The sequence below is a fragment of the Typopeltis vanoorti genome, chromosome 12 (genome assembly GCF_054136105.1).
Source record: "Typopeltis vanoorti isolate ZY-2024b chromosome 12, IOZ_Tvanoo_1.0, whole genome shotgun sequence".
Taxonomy (NCBI): Eukaryota; Metazoa; Arthropoda; class Arachnida; order Uropygi; family Thelyphonidae; genus Typopeltis; species Typopeltis vanoorti.
Genome location: NC_143560.1, coordinates 92,333,356 through 92,352,706, shown reverse-complemented (window position 1 = coordinate 92,352,706; position 19,351 = coordinate 92,333,356). Strand labels below are relative to the sequence as shown.

The following is a 19,351-nucleotide window of genomic DNA, read 5'->3' as shown; positions in this document are numbered from 1 at the left end:
AATCTTGTTATTGTAATTTTAAATTATCAAGTGGTGTGTTTTGTAAAGCCAATCTTATTATGCCAACAGAGACAACATATCAGCCATTATACTTAACTTTTCAATTGCCACTTACATGGAGTGCACATGCCCGTCAAGGAGTTTGATGGGTGATTGACAGCTGACAGAAAGAGCATTTAGTATTGAAGTAATAAGGAAAAAACAAGTGTGTGCTAACAGAAGAGCTAACGTAGACTGGAGAAATTTTGTTGTTAGAAAGTTTTTTAAGTTTCTACATGACAGTCAGAAGAATATTAATAGAAGATTTCGAAAAGGAATCGTAGAACTGTGAGTCTTTAAACTGGAGGAGTTGAGATTGTCAACAAGCAAATAAAAGCAGTCAATGTTTTAATTGAATGTTCAAGGAAACACTGATTAGAAAGTTTCATCTGTCTTAAGGGCGTTGGATATATTTGTTATTTCTACTAGAAAGGGCGATGGAATTAGCTAAACTTAGATATGTTGTTTTCGAAGTGGTAGAAGAAACTTTTTTCTCTGGTACAGTAAATTGTGTGTCAAATTGAACTGCAAGAGGTAAGAATATTTATACTTCAGTGAATTCAGAGTATTTATACTTCAGAGACAGGAGGAATAATATTGTGTGCTACATAAGGGTGATAAGAAAAGATCCTATGGAAAAGAAGAGAATTTTATATTTTTGGAAATGGTCCTAACAAAGAAACTAACTATGAACATTTCTGTTGTTGTGAAAACATGGTGTTTAGTCTGGTAGATGTGATTAAGTATATGTTAAACAATCCAGTAATAAAATGTCAGAGAATGAGTAATTTTAATATTTTTTGATAAGAGAATCTCTAAAGTGTACATTTATTTTAGAAGGCCTTGGATCCAGTTATTTTTGTAGTTATGTAATTTTATTTAAAGTGTATATATTGTTTTAGTTTTATTAAATCTGTATATTTTTGTATCTGGTCTTGAGTCAGTGATTTTCCGGATTCTAAAAGAAAGAGTTAAAAGTCATTGCACCAATCAGAATTGAACCCTTGTGTAAATACTAAACACTCAGGGTATAAAAAATCTCTTTACAGAGATCAATCTCTAAACAAATGGGTTTGGACATTCTGAATGTGTATCTGGAGAGAGAAAAGAGATAGTTGCCCAACTGAGCCAAGCAGACTGCAGGTTTAAGTATAGCAATCCCTTGATTAATGCACTTAATGCGTTCTTCAAAATGGGTGTATTCATTGAAAATGCACTAATCAAATATAATAACCTATGGGAAAAAGTAAAATTCGTTCCTCAAATTTCTTTTTTTTTTACCGTTAATTTTTTTTATAAAAGAATTAGGGTATGTCTCAGGGCTTAGTTAAAGGAAAATCATGAAGCTGAAAGAGAATAAAACATATTCAGAATATAAATTTATTATTCTACTTCTTAACAAAGAATTGAGCTAACATAGTTTGGTAGGCATTCTGTTTCTTTTTTTCATACAACTGCAGTATAGCCCTATTGCCTCTTCTAATCTTCTGCAAATTTTACTGCTTCTCTTTTCATTAGGGTCAGCCTCTAAGCAATGGTGCTTAAAAGCTTCACTGTGTGAAAAATATTTTCAAATTGTGAAATCTGTTTTGGCTGGCCTCAGTGGCTAAATTATATTCTTCAGGATCTTCCCACTGTACCTCTAAATTTAGCAGGTCAGAATCATTCAATTCCTCCAAATGAGACAACTCTTGGATGTTATCATTGTCAATCTCATCAAAACCCAGTTCATACCTGATGTTGGCAATTTCCTCAGCAATATTGTTCATTTCATTTGAAAAGCCTCTAAAATCATTTGCACAATGTAGAAGGCTTCCAATTGGCTCGCATATTGCTAGCAGTAATTTCATTTGACTTTGCAACTTAATAACCAGGCTGAGATTTCTCTGATTTGGCCAGAAAAGGAAGGCATTCGCTTCCAAAAAAGGCCAATTTCATCAACATTAAATATTTGCTGGTCACAATAGCCCCCCCTTCTTTCAACAATTTTCTTCAAAATCTCTGGATAATTTGTGGCCACCTCTTTATCTGCACTTGCAGCTTCACCTGTGATTCAAACATTATGCAGGCTATTTCTCTTTTTGAAACACTCAAACCATCCATCCACAACTAACGTGGAATTCTTTTTTTTCATCATTGATAGCCCTTTCTTTCAAGGTTGCAAAGAGACAATGCTTTTGATTTAATAAGGCTAGTGTTTAGAGGGATCCATTTTTGGTTACAATCTTCGATTCATGTAAAAAGACATCTCTCTAATTCAATCATTATAATACTTTGATTTCGAGTGATCTGCATGATGAATTTGAAGCAGCCTTTGTATTCATAGCAACTTTGCTTAAAATTGCTCTTATAGTTGATTCATCCATTTTGTGTTCTTGTCCTATCTTTACTCTGGATTTGCCTTGTTCATTTTTCTTCCAATGAGGTTACTTTTTGAATCTTTTTCACACTTCCACTATTTTTCTCAATAATGCTTTTATTCATGATTAAAGGTTGGGAAATTACTTTAAAATAAAAAGGTAAGGAAAATAATTGCAATGGAGGCATGAGATATCAGCAAAATACTGTGTAATTAGCAGACTACGTAAATTTTGGTGGTAAATTTGGAACATAATGTACATGGAAATAGTATAGTATGACGTTAAAAAAATCTTTGTAAAATGTTTTAAATAGGTAACTAAAGTATTTCATCCTGATGAGTGATTTTTTAAACTAGTTTGCCATAAAATAATGTATAGATAGAAAATTTTTAAAATCTGTAACATTTATTTTTAAGATGTATATAGACGCACTAATCAAATTTTTAGAGGTGCATTAATTGCATTTTGGTACAGAAAAAAATGACACACTAATCGGAGACACGTTAATTGAGGGATTGCTGTATGAGAAAAAGTGAGGAGGTAACTTGTTATGTCTAAACACAAATGTGAGCAGCACTAAATACAAAATAATTGAGTTTGTTGCTTTGATGAATACACTGGCGTAAAATTGTTGGCATTGGTGAAACTTGGCCTTCAGAGTCAACTACTATAATAACTGGAATTGAGTGTAAAGGGTATAGTATTTTCAGGAATGACAGAAGAGACAGGACTTTTGTGGGGGGGGGGTACTACTAACAATATCAGTTAGCATAGAAACTGATGAAGCTGGGTATGAAGACATGCATCACCAAATTACCCTGATGGGTGCTAAACAGGTAATTAGTATGGGTGACTTAAATTATCCAAATACAGGTAGTCGTCGACTTACGACCTATGCGCTTTACAACTGATCGACTTACGACTGCATCTCACACCGCGTTTCAGTATGAACTACTGTAACAGATTTTTCTACTACACTCGCACGCCCTATCCATGTGGTCCCCGTAGCCGGGAAGCCTAATGAGAACGGTTGTGCATAGCGTCAGCCCACTGCCCAGTAACGTGTGTTTGGCGCAATTCATGCATCTCGATCTCTGTTTGCATACATATTACTTTCACTATTTTTGGTTCAGTTATAATTTGTGTTACAATTAGAAATTTTTTAAACCCCTAAACATGTCAACCAAGAGGAACGTACCTTTGTCTACTCCTAGACCTCAAGAAAGCAAGAAAGGCCATTGATTTAGACACAAAATTGAAAGTGATCAAGCAGCATGAAGAAGAAAAGAAGGTGAACGCGATTGCACATGATTTTAAGTTATCTCATTCTACAGTGTCGACGATTTTGAAAGATAAAGAAAGGATTCGTGAAGTTGTTAAAGGTTCAGCACCCATGCGAGCAACAATGATAACGAAACAACGTACAGGGCCCATCGATGAAATGGAAAAATTGTTGTTTCTTTGGATGGAAGATCAGATACAGAAGCGAACACCCTTAAGCTTTCTTACAGTGCAGTCAAAGGCTAGAAGTCTCTTTCAGACACTGAAGGAACGTGCCAGAAAAGATTACACTCAGACATTTATAGCAAGTACAGGATGGTTCAAAAGATTCAAAAGAAGATTCAACCTTCATAGGTTCGAGTCACTGGAGAATCAGCAAGTGTGGATGTGGAAGGAGCTCAAGAGTTTGTTAAAAGTCTGGATGAAATAATTACATTAGGAAGGTATCAACCTCCTTCTGTAATTGTTGTGGAAAAGGATGCCAGAACACACTTACATTCAGCAAGACCAAAAGCATGCCTGGTTTTAAGGCACTTAAAGATAGGCTGACTTTGCTCCTTGGCAGGAACATCGCAGGTTTTAAACTGAAGCCTTTTTTAATTTATCATTCTGAAAATCCCCGTGCGTTCAAGAATGTAAACAAGCACACTCTGCCTGTATACTTCCATTCAAACTGAAAAGCCTGGATGACTCAAACATTGTTTGAAGACTGGTTTCTAAATCGTTTTGTACCTCAAGTTCATGAATATTGCTTCGAGAAAGAAATTCCTTTCAAAATTGTATTAATCTTGGATAATGCACCTGGCCATCCACCTCACCTAGACCACCTCCATTCGGATGTAAAGTTTTTTATTTGCCGCTAAATAGAACTCCACTCATTCAGCCTATGGACCAAGGAGAGATTGCCACATTTAAGGCACACTATCTTTGAAACACTTTCGCCCAAGCTATAGCCGCAACAGATGCTGATTCAGAACTATCTTTGTGAGAGTTTTGGAAACAGCACAATATTTATAAATGCATCAAAAATATTGCAGCTGCTTGGGAGGCTGTGACAAAGAAATGCATGAATGGAATCTGGAAAAACTGTGTCCAGTGTTTTGTTAATGATGAATTTGATCATCATTAAACATTTCAAGTTCATGATAGTGAACATGAACTTGAAATGATTACGGAAAATATTGTAACACTGGCAAATGGACTTTCTTTAGACATTGAAGTGGAAGATATTTCTTATCTATTTTCTACATATGTTTTGTTTAGTTCTTTAAGATAAAATTATTTTAGGTTTTATACAGTATTTGATATCTTTTTCATAATATTTTTTATTTTTGTAAATAGTAAACCAATTGTGTTGTACACAGTGTCTGATTTACCTAAACTGGTCCGACTTACGTCCAGATCACTTTACGACCGGTCGGTCAGACCCTAACATGGTCGTAAGTCGACAATTACCTGTATTGATTGGGTAGCTGAGAAAGCTCATGATAAAAATGAAGAAGAATATATTGAGCTGTTCAAGATAGCTTTCTCAAACAGCATCTGAAAGGAGCTCAGGAACAAATTAGTGATTCATCAGAAGGTGTCCCACAGTAAAGGATGTGACTGTTCTGCCACCAGCTAGAGACAGTGATCATGCTATACTCACCTAGGAAGTAGCCAATTATATGGATGTTACAATCAGGTTACATGCTGAACTATAAATCTGGAAATCATAACAAACTCGAAAAAATATTATCTTTCATGCCATGGTACAAGTAACTTAATGGGAAGGATATCAGCAGTGTATGAGAAGTTGAAAAGATGCATAAATGATGCAGTATCTGAATGTGTCCCTAGAGTTCAAAAAACAAATAAGATGGGAGTGAAATGGATGTGCAATCTTATTAAGCAAGTGATCCATAAGAAGAAGTGAAGTAGAAAGAATATTGCAAAAATAAGAGCAAGAGAAGTGATGAAATATATAAAGTGCAGACCAGAAAAGTTATGAGTATTGTACAGAAAGCTGAGTTTGAATGTGAAAACAAATTGGCTATACAGGCTAAAGGCAACCCAAAAGAATTTTATCATTATGCTTCAAGTAAAAGACAGAATGAATGTAGAAGAATAACTTTACTGAATGCAGAGAGTACCCTAGTATCAGAAGCAGATGAGGTAGTACAAATAACGAGTACTCGTAATTCTCGTGGAAAGGCTTAGACGTTGGTTATGCATTTTTAACTAAGTAATTTAAGGAAATTACAACGTCACTAAGATATACATTAAAATAAATTTTAATATACTTCAATATTTCGGCAACGTCACATTGCCATTTTCAAGAAACTAAGAACAAGACACATGCATGCAAGGAACAAACAGTAAATGAGGAAGAAGCAGGAAGCTATTATTTCTCCTCAAGTCCTGATGGTGCCCTCTAGCGGGCAATGTTGGTATTCTTGGGCTATTGGGCTGAAGGTCTTCTGATCTAGGTTTCTCAAATTTGAGGAAGTCTCATGCAGCCAAATTTGTTGAGGTTCGGATTGTTTCTTAGGGCTGAAGCTGATTCCATGAAGAGCCTTTCATACTTGTATTTACTACGGTGTAATATCGTGACTTTCTTCCACCGCATGGTCAGCAAGACCAGAGTGGCTGTACTGGTGAAACCGGATGTAGTCCTTGTGTTCTGAAATTCTGATACTGGCTGTCCTGTCTGTATGGCTAAAGTAGTTAGTTTCTTGAAAATGGCAACGTGACGTTGCCGAAATATTGAAGTATGTTAAAATTTATTTTAATGTATATCTTAGTGACATAATTTCCTTAAATTACTTAGTTAAAAATGAGTACTCGTTTCATCAAAACTATCAATCCAGCATACATAACATAGTGTACAGCTCTATCTCTTCAAACAATGTGGTAGTGCTAGTACTGTGAGCTGTTGCATAACCTGGATTTGGCAACAGAGGCAGATGGGATATCACTATGTATGAGAAAGGAATGTTCAACCAAACTGGCTAGGCCCTTGATATTATTATTAAGAGAGACTTCCAGAGAGTCAGGGACTCATTGAGGAAGGCCATATACTACACACCCCAGCTATCAAACTTGTTCTTGAATTCATTCACACTGCTTGCACATACAACATCCAATGGCAATTCATTCCAATCATGCACCACTCTATGAGAATAAAAATCTAGATCTCATCCCCTTCTTAGTGACATTCATTCATTCTCAGTTTCCAAGGATGCCCTCTTGTCCTTGCCCCACCATCCATAAAATGAAAAATTCCATCAACTGAAATCCTCTATGACTCTTTCAGAAGTTTGTAAGTCTCAATCAAATCACCCCTTTTTCTCCTGTCTGCTAGTATCTGCAGTCTATAAATTCTCAATCTGTCTTCATAATCAGTATTCCACAATCCTGATATCATTTTTAACACTCTCCTTTGCACTCTCTCCACTGTATCAGAATCAACACGGAAACTAGGACACCATATCCTAGTTTCCGTGTTGATTCTGATACAGTGGAGATACAGTGTGTTCAGAAAAGTTAGTAAGAAATGTTCACCATTTCATACAGAAATGGTGAACAAAGAAACTATACTTTGCAAGAAACAGCATAGGTTTACTAAAGGGGGGGTTATGTCTGAGCAGTTTGCTCATATTTTATAATGTTATGGCCGAGTTAAATAAAGGGAATGGATACAATGTGATACAGTTAGACCTTGCTAATGCATTTGATAGGATGCCAGATGAAAGACTGTTGCATATGCTAGAAAATATGGGACTGGAATATAAATTATTGGTTTGATAAGTGGGTGGCTGATGGACAGGTATCAGAAAGTGGTATATGGGAAATGCAAATATGCCAGATTTAAAGTGACAAGTAGTATGTTCTGACAGAGAAAAGGCCTGACAGGAGATCTTCAATTGTTTGCTGATGTTGCAAAAATAGGCAGGGCAATCAGAGCAGAGATGTTACTGATACAGCATTTTCAGGATAATTTGAATAGGTTGGAAGTGTGGGAAAATGATAATGGCTATCAATTCAGTGTTAATAAGCGTAAAGTTATACACTTTGGCATGATAAGATATCCAATGGCATATTATATTGATTGAATTATACTTGGAGTAATTGACGAGTAATTATGCTTGGAGCACTTTGACATTTCAATTATCCTCTGAATTGTATTTACAATTTTTGTTATGTGAACCTTGAACTTCAAAGGATAATTGCAATGTCAATGAACAAATGAACATTGATTTCCACATAAAGATATGGAAGTCTCCCTCTTTATGAGGCCTTGATACAACTGCATCTGGAGTACTGTGCACAGATTTAGTCTCCTAGGTTAAGAGGGGAAAAAGAAGCTGTGAAAAGGGTTGCAAAGAAGAGTTACAAAGATGATATTGGGATTATGGACTATACATTACAAGGATAGATTGAAAGTGTGTGGGCTGTAGACATTGGTAGACAGGAGAAAGGGGGGGGGATATGATAGATGTCTATCTATAAACTTTTGAGAGGGCATTATAGAACAATGACAGGAGAGGACAATGGAGCATCTGTGAAAGTTAAGTTTGGGTGCAGTTAAGAAAAGGTGAGAGCTAGATTTTTCTTTTACAGAACTGTGAGTGAGTGGGGTACTTTGCCTGTTGAAGTAGTGAATATATCTAGTGCAAGTGAGTTTAAGAGAAGGTATGACAGCTAGAGTGGGTGGTGTATAACCTCCCTTGATGTGTCTGACTCCCTAGAGATATAATAATACAGACAAATCAGCCTAGCAATAAGAACTTGATGATCATTATACAGGTGATTTTTAATTGTGGTAACATAGATTGGAATGAAGAGATAGCACCTGGGAACAAAGACAATGAACTAGTCAAGTTTTTGAAAGACAACCTTAGGCAGTATGTAACAGAGGGCACATGAGACTCAAGGGTGTTGTGAATTTGATCATCTCATCAGAACATTATTATAAATGGGTTATCAAATCTTCCTCCACTTGGTGCGAGTTATCCTAATCACATGGGTAGTGGCCAGCCATGTTAGGAACTTCTGTTAAAAGAAAAAAAAAAAGGGGGGGGGGAATATATAAGTAGAACTACTACAAGCAAGACTGGTGATAATGAAAGGCTCAGGAGACAGTTTGCAGCTGTATCAAGAAATGAAGCATTGGAGGGAAAGGAGACATATATTGCTTGGACCTTATTCAATAGCTATCTGGCAGAGGCAATGTCTGAATGGTGCAGGTGAAATGAAGAAGTTAGGCATGCAATCTGGAAGAAGACACTATGGAGGCAGCACAAGATAAGTAATAATCAGTTACATGAGGAGTGCAAAGAATGGGCAAGGAGGGTGACTCACTTGGTATAAGTAGCAAAAGTGCAGCATGAACAGCAGTTAACTCATGAGTCAAAAAAGTCCCAAGGAGTTTTTTTTATATATGGCCGTTAGAAAAAAAAAAGATTATGGAAGGAGATGAAAATGATAGAATGATAGCCACTGCAGAAGATATAGATAAAATATTAACTGAACAATTCATATTTTATCTTCATGAATGTGACATTATGAAAAGCTTGATTGCAGTTGGGAAGGGTGGAAGAAGGACTGATGGAAAGTGAGGAGGAAATGTATGGGGAAGTGAGCAAACTTCACATTAATAATGGTGTATGGCTTGATAACATAACACCACGTTTGACAGAATGTTTCAGGAAGCAACAACAGTTCTGACATACTTGTTTAATGTGAATCTTACATTGAGCCAAGCCCCCCAAAGAGTGAAGAGAGGGCAAAATTTTTTTACCTCATAAGGGAAGTGATACTAAGACTTCAAATTATAGGCCAATTCCTGAGTTGTGGTTAAGTTGCTGAATTCAAATTTGGGTTGACAACAGTAGCATTCTCTTTGATGAACAGCATGGGTTTGCCAGAGGAAGATCATGTTTTAGCAAGCTATTATTTATTATAACAAGGTGATAAATGCATTTGTATAAGGAGAAATATATAGATTGCTATATTCAGATTTTGCAAAGCCTTTGATAGTTGCCATATATGACAAGCTGGTAATTAAACTGAAACAGAATTTTGGGACAACAGCTGTTTAACTTGGATGTTAATGATAATGGGAAAGGACCAAACAGCAATATGCAACTGTTTGCAGATCTATGCAAAGTTGGGTAGAACCATGAAGAGTACAGCAGTTGCTGTAGATCTGAAAGAGAACTTGGACAGATAGGGTGAATGGGCTAGTAAGTGAAGTTATCAGTTCAAAGTCATAAAGTATAAGGTTACATGTAAATTCGAGAAGCAAAGATGGGATGCAGAGCACATAATTGGTGAAATATTTTAGAAGAAGTGGAGTAAGCAGAGGATCTGGAGTTGATGGTGGATAAAAACCTAAAATTTAGGGGATATGTTATTCAAATTGCAACAGCACAATGGATTATGGCAATGATGTGGGGGACACTGATATGTAGAAGTAAGGAAATCATGGTTCTTGTTCCAGCCAGATATGGATTAAATGTTTGCAGATTTGATCACCTGGTTTTCAAAAGTATGAAGAGCTATTGGATAGGGTCCAGAGATAATTGACTAAAGTGGTTTCTGGAATGATGATTATGAAGAAAGATTAAGGAAATGCAATTTGCAGTCTAGTGGACAGGAAGGAGGAGGAGGAAGGTAAGTTGGTAAGTGCTATCACCAGGTTAATGTTAATGAGGTTTTTCGTTGAGGGTGGAGGGAACTAGAGAGCATCTCTAGAAGCTGTATAAGAAGGATATCAGATCATGGGGGGGGGGGGGTTTGCAAGGTGAGTGCTGGGCAATTGGAATGAACTGCCTGAGAACTGAAAGTGTGGAGATGCTAAATACATTTAAGACATGGAATGATGAGCAGCATTGCACAATAGGACCTCCTATGATGTATTTTGACTCCATGAAGGGCTGATGACAATAATAATGTATTTATCTACACTTACATATTGATAATCATCTACATCAAACTTATAAATGATTCAATTAATTAAAAATACAAATTTTTCATACTGCTAGCTCTATATAAAAAAACAGCACATATACATTTATTCTTTCCAAATATTTTATTTACCTTATGTCCATGGAAAATAATGACTGACCATTCACCAAATAAAGGAAAAGGTGGTAGTCTAAATGGAAAACTAAATAGTTTTCTTCCTTCATGTCTATTATTAACAACTTTGTTTTCAACTATAACATCTTGAGGATTCTGAAATTAAATACAGAAGCAATTAATTACTAAATTCTTAACTATAAATAAAACAGGATTAGTAAATATTCATATTCAACTATGAGAAGTTTACAATATATTTGCATGAAATATAAAAATTTTAAATAAATTAATTTTTGATTTTCATAGTGTAAAATGAATACTGTTTAATTTAATTTTCAAGCAAATGCAAAAAAACTGCTTATAATGAATGAGGAACAAGTGTTGAACACATAAATGGAAAATGATATCATAGTAAAAGAAATATCACTAAATGTGACACTTAAATAAAAAAGCATGAAAATAAAGTGAGCTGCTCTGTTTCAATTTATTTTTGAGGAAACAAACTGAAAACTATTTTTAACCTGAAAGACAAAAATGCATGCTTTTTTAATGAAATCAAATATGATTTGTTATAAGCTGATAAAATTTTCTTGTATCAATAAAAACTGAGCCTTAAAAAAAAGTTATTACTACTTTAGCCCTATATTAAAATGTATATTAATTTTTTTTTAAATGTGATTATAGAATATTTAATTTTTTTTTAAGTTTATTTCCTTTAAATGAAACCAATTTTCCAGCAGATAACTCAACTCATGTGTCAGTGACATCTAGCCATTACAAATAAATTTTCACACACTTTCCACTTCATTCCAAAAAGTGTTCAATTAGATTTAGATCAGGGCTCTTAGCCATTCAGTTCATTATTCTCAAACTAAGTCACAGTAAGTATTACTGTGTGACAGGTGCACTATCTTGCTGGAAATAGATATGGCCTTTTACCATAGTATACTATAAGTGCAGCATTATCCAGAACGCAGAGATACACCGTTCCATTCATAGTGGTGTTGATACAAATCAGCACACCAATTACATACCACAAGAAATACCTCTCCCAAATACATCAGCATGCTTACAGTTGCAGTAAATTTCCAGATTTTCCCAGCCAGCTTGGTTGGCCAAGTGGTTAATATATATGCTATCTAACCAACAGGTTGCAATAATTACAAACCAACATGTTTGCAATTATCTTTAGGTGGGAGGTGAATTTCATCACTCCACTTACTGAAGACTTGCAAAACCTTTAAAAAAAAGTTCCATGTTTGGTGTCTAGAGCAGAGTTTCTGGACTATTTAAAAAACAAATAAAAATACAAAAAATAATCATTAATAAAAATAAAACAAAAAATCCTTAGTTCATCTCCATGAATGCACCACAGGTTTACAATAACCTTTTGTGTAAGTGGAAAACACATTAATAAAAACATGCCTTTTGTTACCTTATAGGGAGTAAGTCAGATAGGGCTGTTTTAGCCCTATCTAACTTTTAGAGACTGAGTCAGCAGTTCAATCTCCACTGGCTGCCAATCAGAAATAGTTGGCCCAAGACTATCACTAATTTTAAGTCGCATCCAATGAAGAGATGGCTAACAAGTGCTGCCATCTCATGGTCACCAACACAATATTTTTAATGTCTAAAATAGTGTGGGTTCTATGGTCAATCTTCTTGCGTTTATAAGACAACCCCCCACCCCAAGTTTCCAGGAGGAAAAACCCACTTGCACATGCCACTTCCATTAAGCTACACAGGTTCTTAATAAAAAAAAACAAAAACAAATATCTTAATAATAAGGAAACAATCATAATAAAATTCAATAAAATAAATGATGAATACAGACTGTAACAAGATTCATTGTTCCTAGATTTCAGCCATGCAGAGTCCAGTTTTTAAGCACTACTGCAACCAGTACTGAACATTAACTCTTTGCTATCAGAGGTTTTTCTGAGAGTCAACACACCCATGGAAAATCAGCAATCTTCAGTGCATTTTTTGTACACTAGTACTCACTACAGCATACTTTTAGAACTACTAGGTAAAACTGTTCTGTTGTGAAAATGCATCCAACATGCTAGTCCTTGGAGAAAATGTTTGGATCTCCAGGTCAAGGTTCTACTTTAGCATTTCTCTTCAATCTCCATTTTTGTATAACATTTCATAATGCTTAAAAATTTAATGTCTCAAGTATGTGTCTTATGCTCAGTCCTGCGCCATGACATCCAACAAAACCCAAACACATTAAAAATCTGTACCCTCAATACACCATTTCAGTTCAAAATGAATATGGTGTTTATTTATGTCTCCCTTATATATTTATCTATTCTTCTCAGAATAGATAAATATATAAAGTTTTGCAACACTGCAAAAAAAACCTTTATAAGAACTTTTCAACTGATAAGTTAGCAAATCTCATACAGATATGGTGGAATTTTGCAGAGTCTTAGCCGCTTTTGCTGTAATTCAAAACAGCCCGAACAGTTCTAAAACATCATCCACATCATTTATATCATACTATTTGCATATTCTTTGCATTCATGAACTTTTGGTATTTTGGACAACACCGTATATGATTTCTTAAAAATCAGGTAACCAAAAAAGTTCGTGTAGTTTTTCATAATACAAATTAAACAACTGCAGAAATTTCCATAAAATGTTTTATTTATTGAAATTACACCTTCACAATCTATAACTCTTTCCCAATGAAATACGAATTTGTAATTCCACTTTTGTAAAACGTTTTGTCTTTAGAAGTAATAAACCTAGCAACTTCCACTTCAATCTGTTTTATTACAGAACTGTCTATTTCACATGTGATTGTCTAGCGCCAAAAAAAAAAAAAAAGGTGATAATCACTTGGAGTATGAAGAATGAGGAAGTATCTCCCATCCTAAAGCATAAATCTTCTCACAGGCAAGTTTTGCAGTATGAGGTTTTGTCTTGTCTCGTAAGAATAGCATTTTCTTCCGATTAACTAGTCCTGGCTGTTTCTGAAGTAACGCATCCTGCACACGTTTGAGTTGCATTGAGTAGATCTTGGTTGTCCAATTACAGCCAAGATCTACTCAATGGGCAGTAGCAAGAAACTCATAGTGGAAATTACTAGCTCCAGTCTGCTACACAAAAAATGTAATTTTCTGGAGATGAAGCAGTACCTTTGAAGTGTGTGGTACTGGATCGTTTGGTGACAACCAATGATAAGTTCATTTCCTGTTAGAGGGCAAGATCCATTTTTCATCACAAGTGAGCAAGTAATCCAAAAATGGCTCATTTTAATGAGATGAAAGAAGTAAAGAAAAAATTAATAGCCTTTGAAGTTTATTGTTATCTGATAATACATGTGGGACCCATTTGCTTAGCTTCCATGATTTTCCCAGATGCAAGTGCAAATGAATTGTTTCACCACTCAAGTTAAACATTTGTGAAAGTTCTTAACATGTTCATCTCGAATTATTTTCAACAGCAGCAAGTAATTCTTCATTATCAATAATGGAAGGTATTCCTGAATGTGGTGCATCTTCAAGTGATTCATTACTAGAAACAATTTTTTTTTTAAAACCATCTCTGCACAGTACGTTCTGCTAACACATCTTGTCCAAATGCTACACATATCTTACGGGATACTTGGGAGCCTTCGAACCGAGTTTAAATTTGTAAAACAAACAAGCCCAAATTACACTAGGTTCAACTGACATTTTAAAAGGGTTGAAATTCACAGTAGTCCGCGCGGTTAGCCTAGTGGCTATGCGCTTCGCAACCATATGCCTGGGGAAGGAGTGTCCTAGGTTCGATTCCTGTCGGTGACGTGAGGAGCTGAAGGATCTTCCTCAGCCATAGCCAAGTTAGCCAGTCTTGGGCGTGGACAGCAGGGTTTTTTCCCCAGTTGATTCTGGGGTTTTTCATCCCGCAAAGCAGGCAAACTGGCCTTGAGAACTCAACACTGTAGGCCATAGGATACACCGGGGCAAAGGGCTGACCACCTTATCCTGTAAATGGAGTGAGGTCCGATGATCAATGGACCCTCGACACCGCAAGGTAAAAGAGGGTATAAAGAGGATGAGATGAAATGCACAGAAAAAGAGTACACACCAAGTTAGAGTGCAGCGACTGGCTGGCACATATCTGTGCCTTATGATGCACATGAAAAATTGCACTCTGCAAACCGCTACAAAATAAAACACGTCATTGGAGCAAACTCTACCGAAGACCACATGAACTTTTTTTGGTTAACTGATACATACATCTTAATTACATTATATCTCTTAAATACATACATATGGGGTTCCCTACTGAAGAGCAGGATTAAGTCCATCTGGAATAATTGTAGGAAATTGTATGTCAGTGTTTCTAGCTCATAATTATGCTCATCATGCTTCCAGTCAATATCGCAATACCTATTGGGATATCAATCGCAATATCCCAATATTGCGATTGATAATCGCAATATTGGGATATTGTGACCCAATAGGTATTGCGATTGATATCCATACCAAATAGGTATTGGGATATCTCCTGGTTTAGAATTAAATCATATCCAACAAGAAATAATATTACTATGATAAAGAGCCAAGAGGCTATTTTTTCGACGACGTAAATTAAGCGTTTAGATAGATTTCGATTGCTGAGTTTTGTACCCGGCTGTAAAATAATGAGGAATTTATTATCCCCTTAACTTAAGAAATAATATTCTTGTTTAATTCTTTATCAAGTGCAAGCAAACAAAGTTTGCACATGAAGTATCTTCACAACTAGGCTACTTGTATATAGAGGCAGTTGATGTCACATCTCATAATGTGAAGAACACTTCTTTTTGGGCATATGTATATTTCATTATCCTTCTGAGGAATCTTTATTATGAACAAGAAGCTACTGTCTGAACAGATCTTGGAGAAACTGAGTATCTCACAATAGGTAAAGAGGTGCGACAAGGATGTATTTTATCTCTGTACCTATTTAACTTGTACAGCGAATACATTTTAAGAATGGCAGGGCTGGAGAAGTCTTCAGTTGGAATTAAAATTGGTGGAAGAAATATTAATAATTTGAGGTATGCAGATGATACCACCTTGCTAGCAGAATGCAAAGAAGATTTGGAGGAACTTATGAAAGTTAAAGAAGAAAGTGCTACACTTTCTTCTTTAACTTTCAAAATAAGTTTATTAACTTTAACTTTTGGTCTTAAACTTAACCTCAAAAAGACAAAAGTTATGGCAACACGATTTTGAAGTAGATGGGGAGAAAATGGAAGTAGTTAACAATTTTGTGCTCCTAGGATCCCGAATTGATCAAGATGGTTATTGTACTGAAGAAGTTAGAAGAAGATTATTAATCGGAAAGAAAGCAATGACAAATTTAAGCAAGAGCTTTAAAGATAAGGTTATTAGCCTTGCAACAAAAATCAGAATCGTGAAAGCAATGGTATTCCATGTGGTACTGTATGGATGTGAAAGTTGGACCCTGAGAAAGAGTGAAAGAAGGAAGATAGATGCATTTGAATTATGAGTTTGGAGACACTTACTAAGAATACTGCAAAGCAAACCAATAAATCAGTGATAGACAGAATAAAGTCAGATTGCTCCCCCAAAGCAATGATCATAGAGCAAAAATTGTCATACTTCAGACATATTATGCGAGCAAATGACAGTCTGGAGAAGATAATGATGCTTGCTAAAGTTCATGGAGGCAGGAGGAGGAAGACCAAGAATTAGATGAGTGGATGGAGTTAAAGAAGCAACTGGAATGCGCTTGGAAATTCTGAAAGATATGAACAGGAACAGATCTGAATGGAGAATGTATGTTCACAGAATCACCAGGAGTCGAAAATGACTTGATGGAACATAAAAATAACAATATTGCTATGCATTAATGGATTAGTTACAATCCAGATGACAGCAATATACATGTCTGAAAGAAAGTGCACTTTGCATTATGGGATAATGTGCAGTTGATGTGAAGTCAACAGCTTCATACAACTGGACTAGTCATGAAGATACTTCATGTGCAAACTTTTGTTTGCTTACACTTAGATAGAGGATTAAACAAGAATGACAATTTCTTGTCAAGTATAATTTACTTTGTGAACAAGTGAAAAAAAACTTTCTGTCCTGTTAATCATACAGTTATGTGGCCTATAGATAGCTGTATGATTAGTATGACAATTACAAAAGAAAGATTAAAATTAAAATTTTAATCTTTCAATTAAAATGGAAATCAACTGGAAATTAACAATTCCAGTATTTTAATTAAAATACTGGAATTGTTAAATTAAAATTTAACAATTCCAGTCAACATTATCAACCAATAGAAATGGGGGATGCCACCTCAGTTAAAAAATCCATGAAAAGACCAAATAGCAGCAAGGAAGCAAAGATGACTGGAAAAGTGGCACAGAAAGCCAAACAACAATCATGCAAATCAATATCACAGACTACACCAGTGCAAAGAACTTTGTAATATCATAATATACCAATATATGATATACCTCATTCCAAACTAATAGGCAAATGTGGTTGAGACAGATGTCATAGATTCCAAGGATATGTCTCATGTCTGAAGGCATCATCCCAGTTATGAAGTTCTGTGATAGAGGGATAATGGTCTGGAGCTGTTCCTCCTAGTATAAAGTGAAACATTTACCTGAAAGGATGAAAACCAAAAGATATGCAACTATTCTGGATAAAATGCTTCCTACATTGGGGATGTTTCACAAAACAGATGTATCTCTTTCAATTCTGTAATGCATGCACTGTGTCATTGTCATACTGTGTGCTACTGTAGCATGGCTTTTGAGGAAAATGATGGAAGAATTTGACCAGCCTGGACAGAGTTTAATCTCAACCAAACTTAACACCTTTAGGATGAAATGGAATATGTGATGGTGATCTTGATTGAAGGATGAATAATCCAAAATACCTAACTCATATTATTGAAACATGGTGAAAACAGATAAAAGGAAGAGCCTATATGCTTTTTAACTATATGAAATTTAGGGTTCAGTTCTCTGAAATACAATGCCACCCCAATACTTATTTCAATATAATATATATCACACATAAATACACACAGCAAGCGAATTAATGTATATATTTTTTGCAAGCCAAAATTGACATGAGAACTAATTTTTCAGCATGATGTGAATTCTTTCTGCCTTTCCATACTTGTCCTTTGAAATCTCTTCAACACATACAGGTTTATGTTTACGTTGATATCAACATAAGCATCAAACTGGCTGATGAACATTTAACATTATTATAGTAAAATATATAATTCAAAAAATACTATTATTAGATCTCTTATTAGTCTGTCAAAAAACAAGTTTCCTGGCATTTAATAATGACACAATGTATATGAAGCCTAAATGGTGAAGTATGTAGTATTGTGTAGCATAGTACAGAATGGCTTCACACAAATGAGTCACAGAACTTCATGGAGGTAATAATAAGAAACAAAAGTTCATACACGAAGTCTTGTATATATGTATTGTAATCAAAAAATTTCCCGTGTGTCCACCAAATGGCACATCCTAAATAGCACAGTCTACCAGATCATTTCCTGTTTATTTCAGAATTATAACTTGAATTATTGGGAACTGATACCATTTAAATTATCTGTGTGTTTTGCTCTTTGTAATTTCTGTTTCATTTCATCAAATAGTAGAATTGTGTATAATGAAATAATGCACACAAAGTGTAGATGGTGAACTATATAGTGTTGTGTAACACAGGGTGGCATTGCACAATGAGCCTCATTAGAACTTCATGGAGGTATTATGCAATAATGTGAAACAAAAGCTCATACATGAAGTATGAGTTTTACATATTATCATTATTATTACATAATTCCTCATATTCTTATATAATATCTCTGGGAAGAACAATATGAATTTGAATCATCTAGATTCAACATCTCAACACTTATGATACTCTCAGAAAATACATTCCAATCACTGACCACTCTTCATACAAAACACCTGCTCCTCACTCTCAGAAAGAAAAAACAATTTAAGAAAGAATAGAAATAATTACTATTTAAAATATATAACTAAATGTTGTTACAATAGGAAATGACATGCAAAGAAACTTACGCGAATCTGAAGCTTGAAATCATCAGATGATGGTAAGCCTTCTTCATTGAGAGATATAACTCTTATCTTTACTGAAAATGGAACATTAATTTACAAAAATGTATAAGTTAAAAATTCAGTATTATCAAATACTATTTCAAAGCAAACTTTTACATCTCACTGGGTTTTTAGCACTCTCTCTCTCTCTCTCTCTCATACAACTTTAGGGAATGGCTTCTTACCCTCCTTATTCTAAAAATTCCTTAGTTTATGCCTTTATGTAATATATATATATATATGTTATATAATCCATAGACTGGTCCCGCCTCTTCTTTCTTTATTTCTTTTCTTCTTATTCCTTTTCCCCTATGCTATTAGAGTATTCGAGGGTCAGGAGTGAATCTTTCCTATTTTACTACTTTTTTCCATCCCATGTAGTGGGAGTCTGCCTTCTTTCCCAGGTATTTGGCTTACCTAGTAGGCTAAAGACAGGAGGAGAGAGGAGATGGGTGCCACCTGTCTATATCTACCCATATTACACTATGGGGAGAGT

General features: G+C 35.1%; 1 protein-coding gene across 1 annotated transcript in view; it reads right to left on the bottom strand.

The window, feature by feature from the left end:
• LOC150101006 (venom factor-like) overlaps positions 1 to 19,351 on the bottom strand; it is a 697,967-nt gene that overhangs the window by 620,603 nt on the left and 58,013 nt on the right. The window contains exons 4-5 of the mRNA XM_090401101.1: positions 18,820 to 18,890; positions 10,764 to 10,901 (exon numbers count right to left, since the gene is read on the bottom strand). Coding sequence (XP_090257227.1) covers positions 10,764 to 10,901; positions 18,820 to 18,890 — 209 coding nt within the window. The remainder of the gene's footprint in view (positions 1 to 10,763; positions 10,902 to 18,819; positions 18,891 to 19,351) is intronic.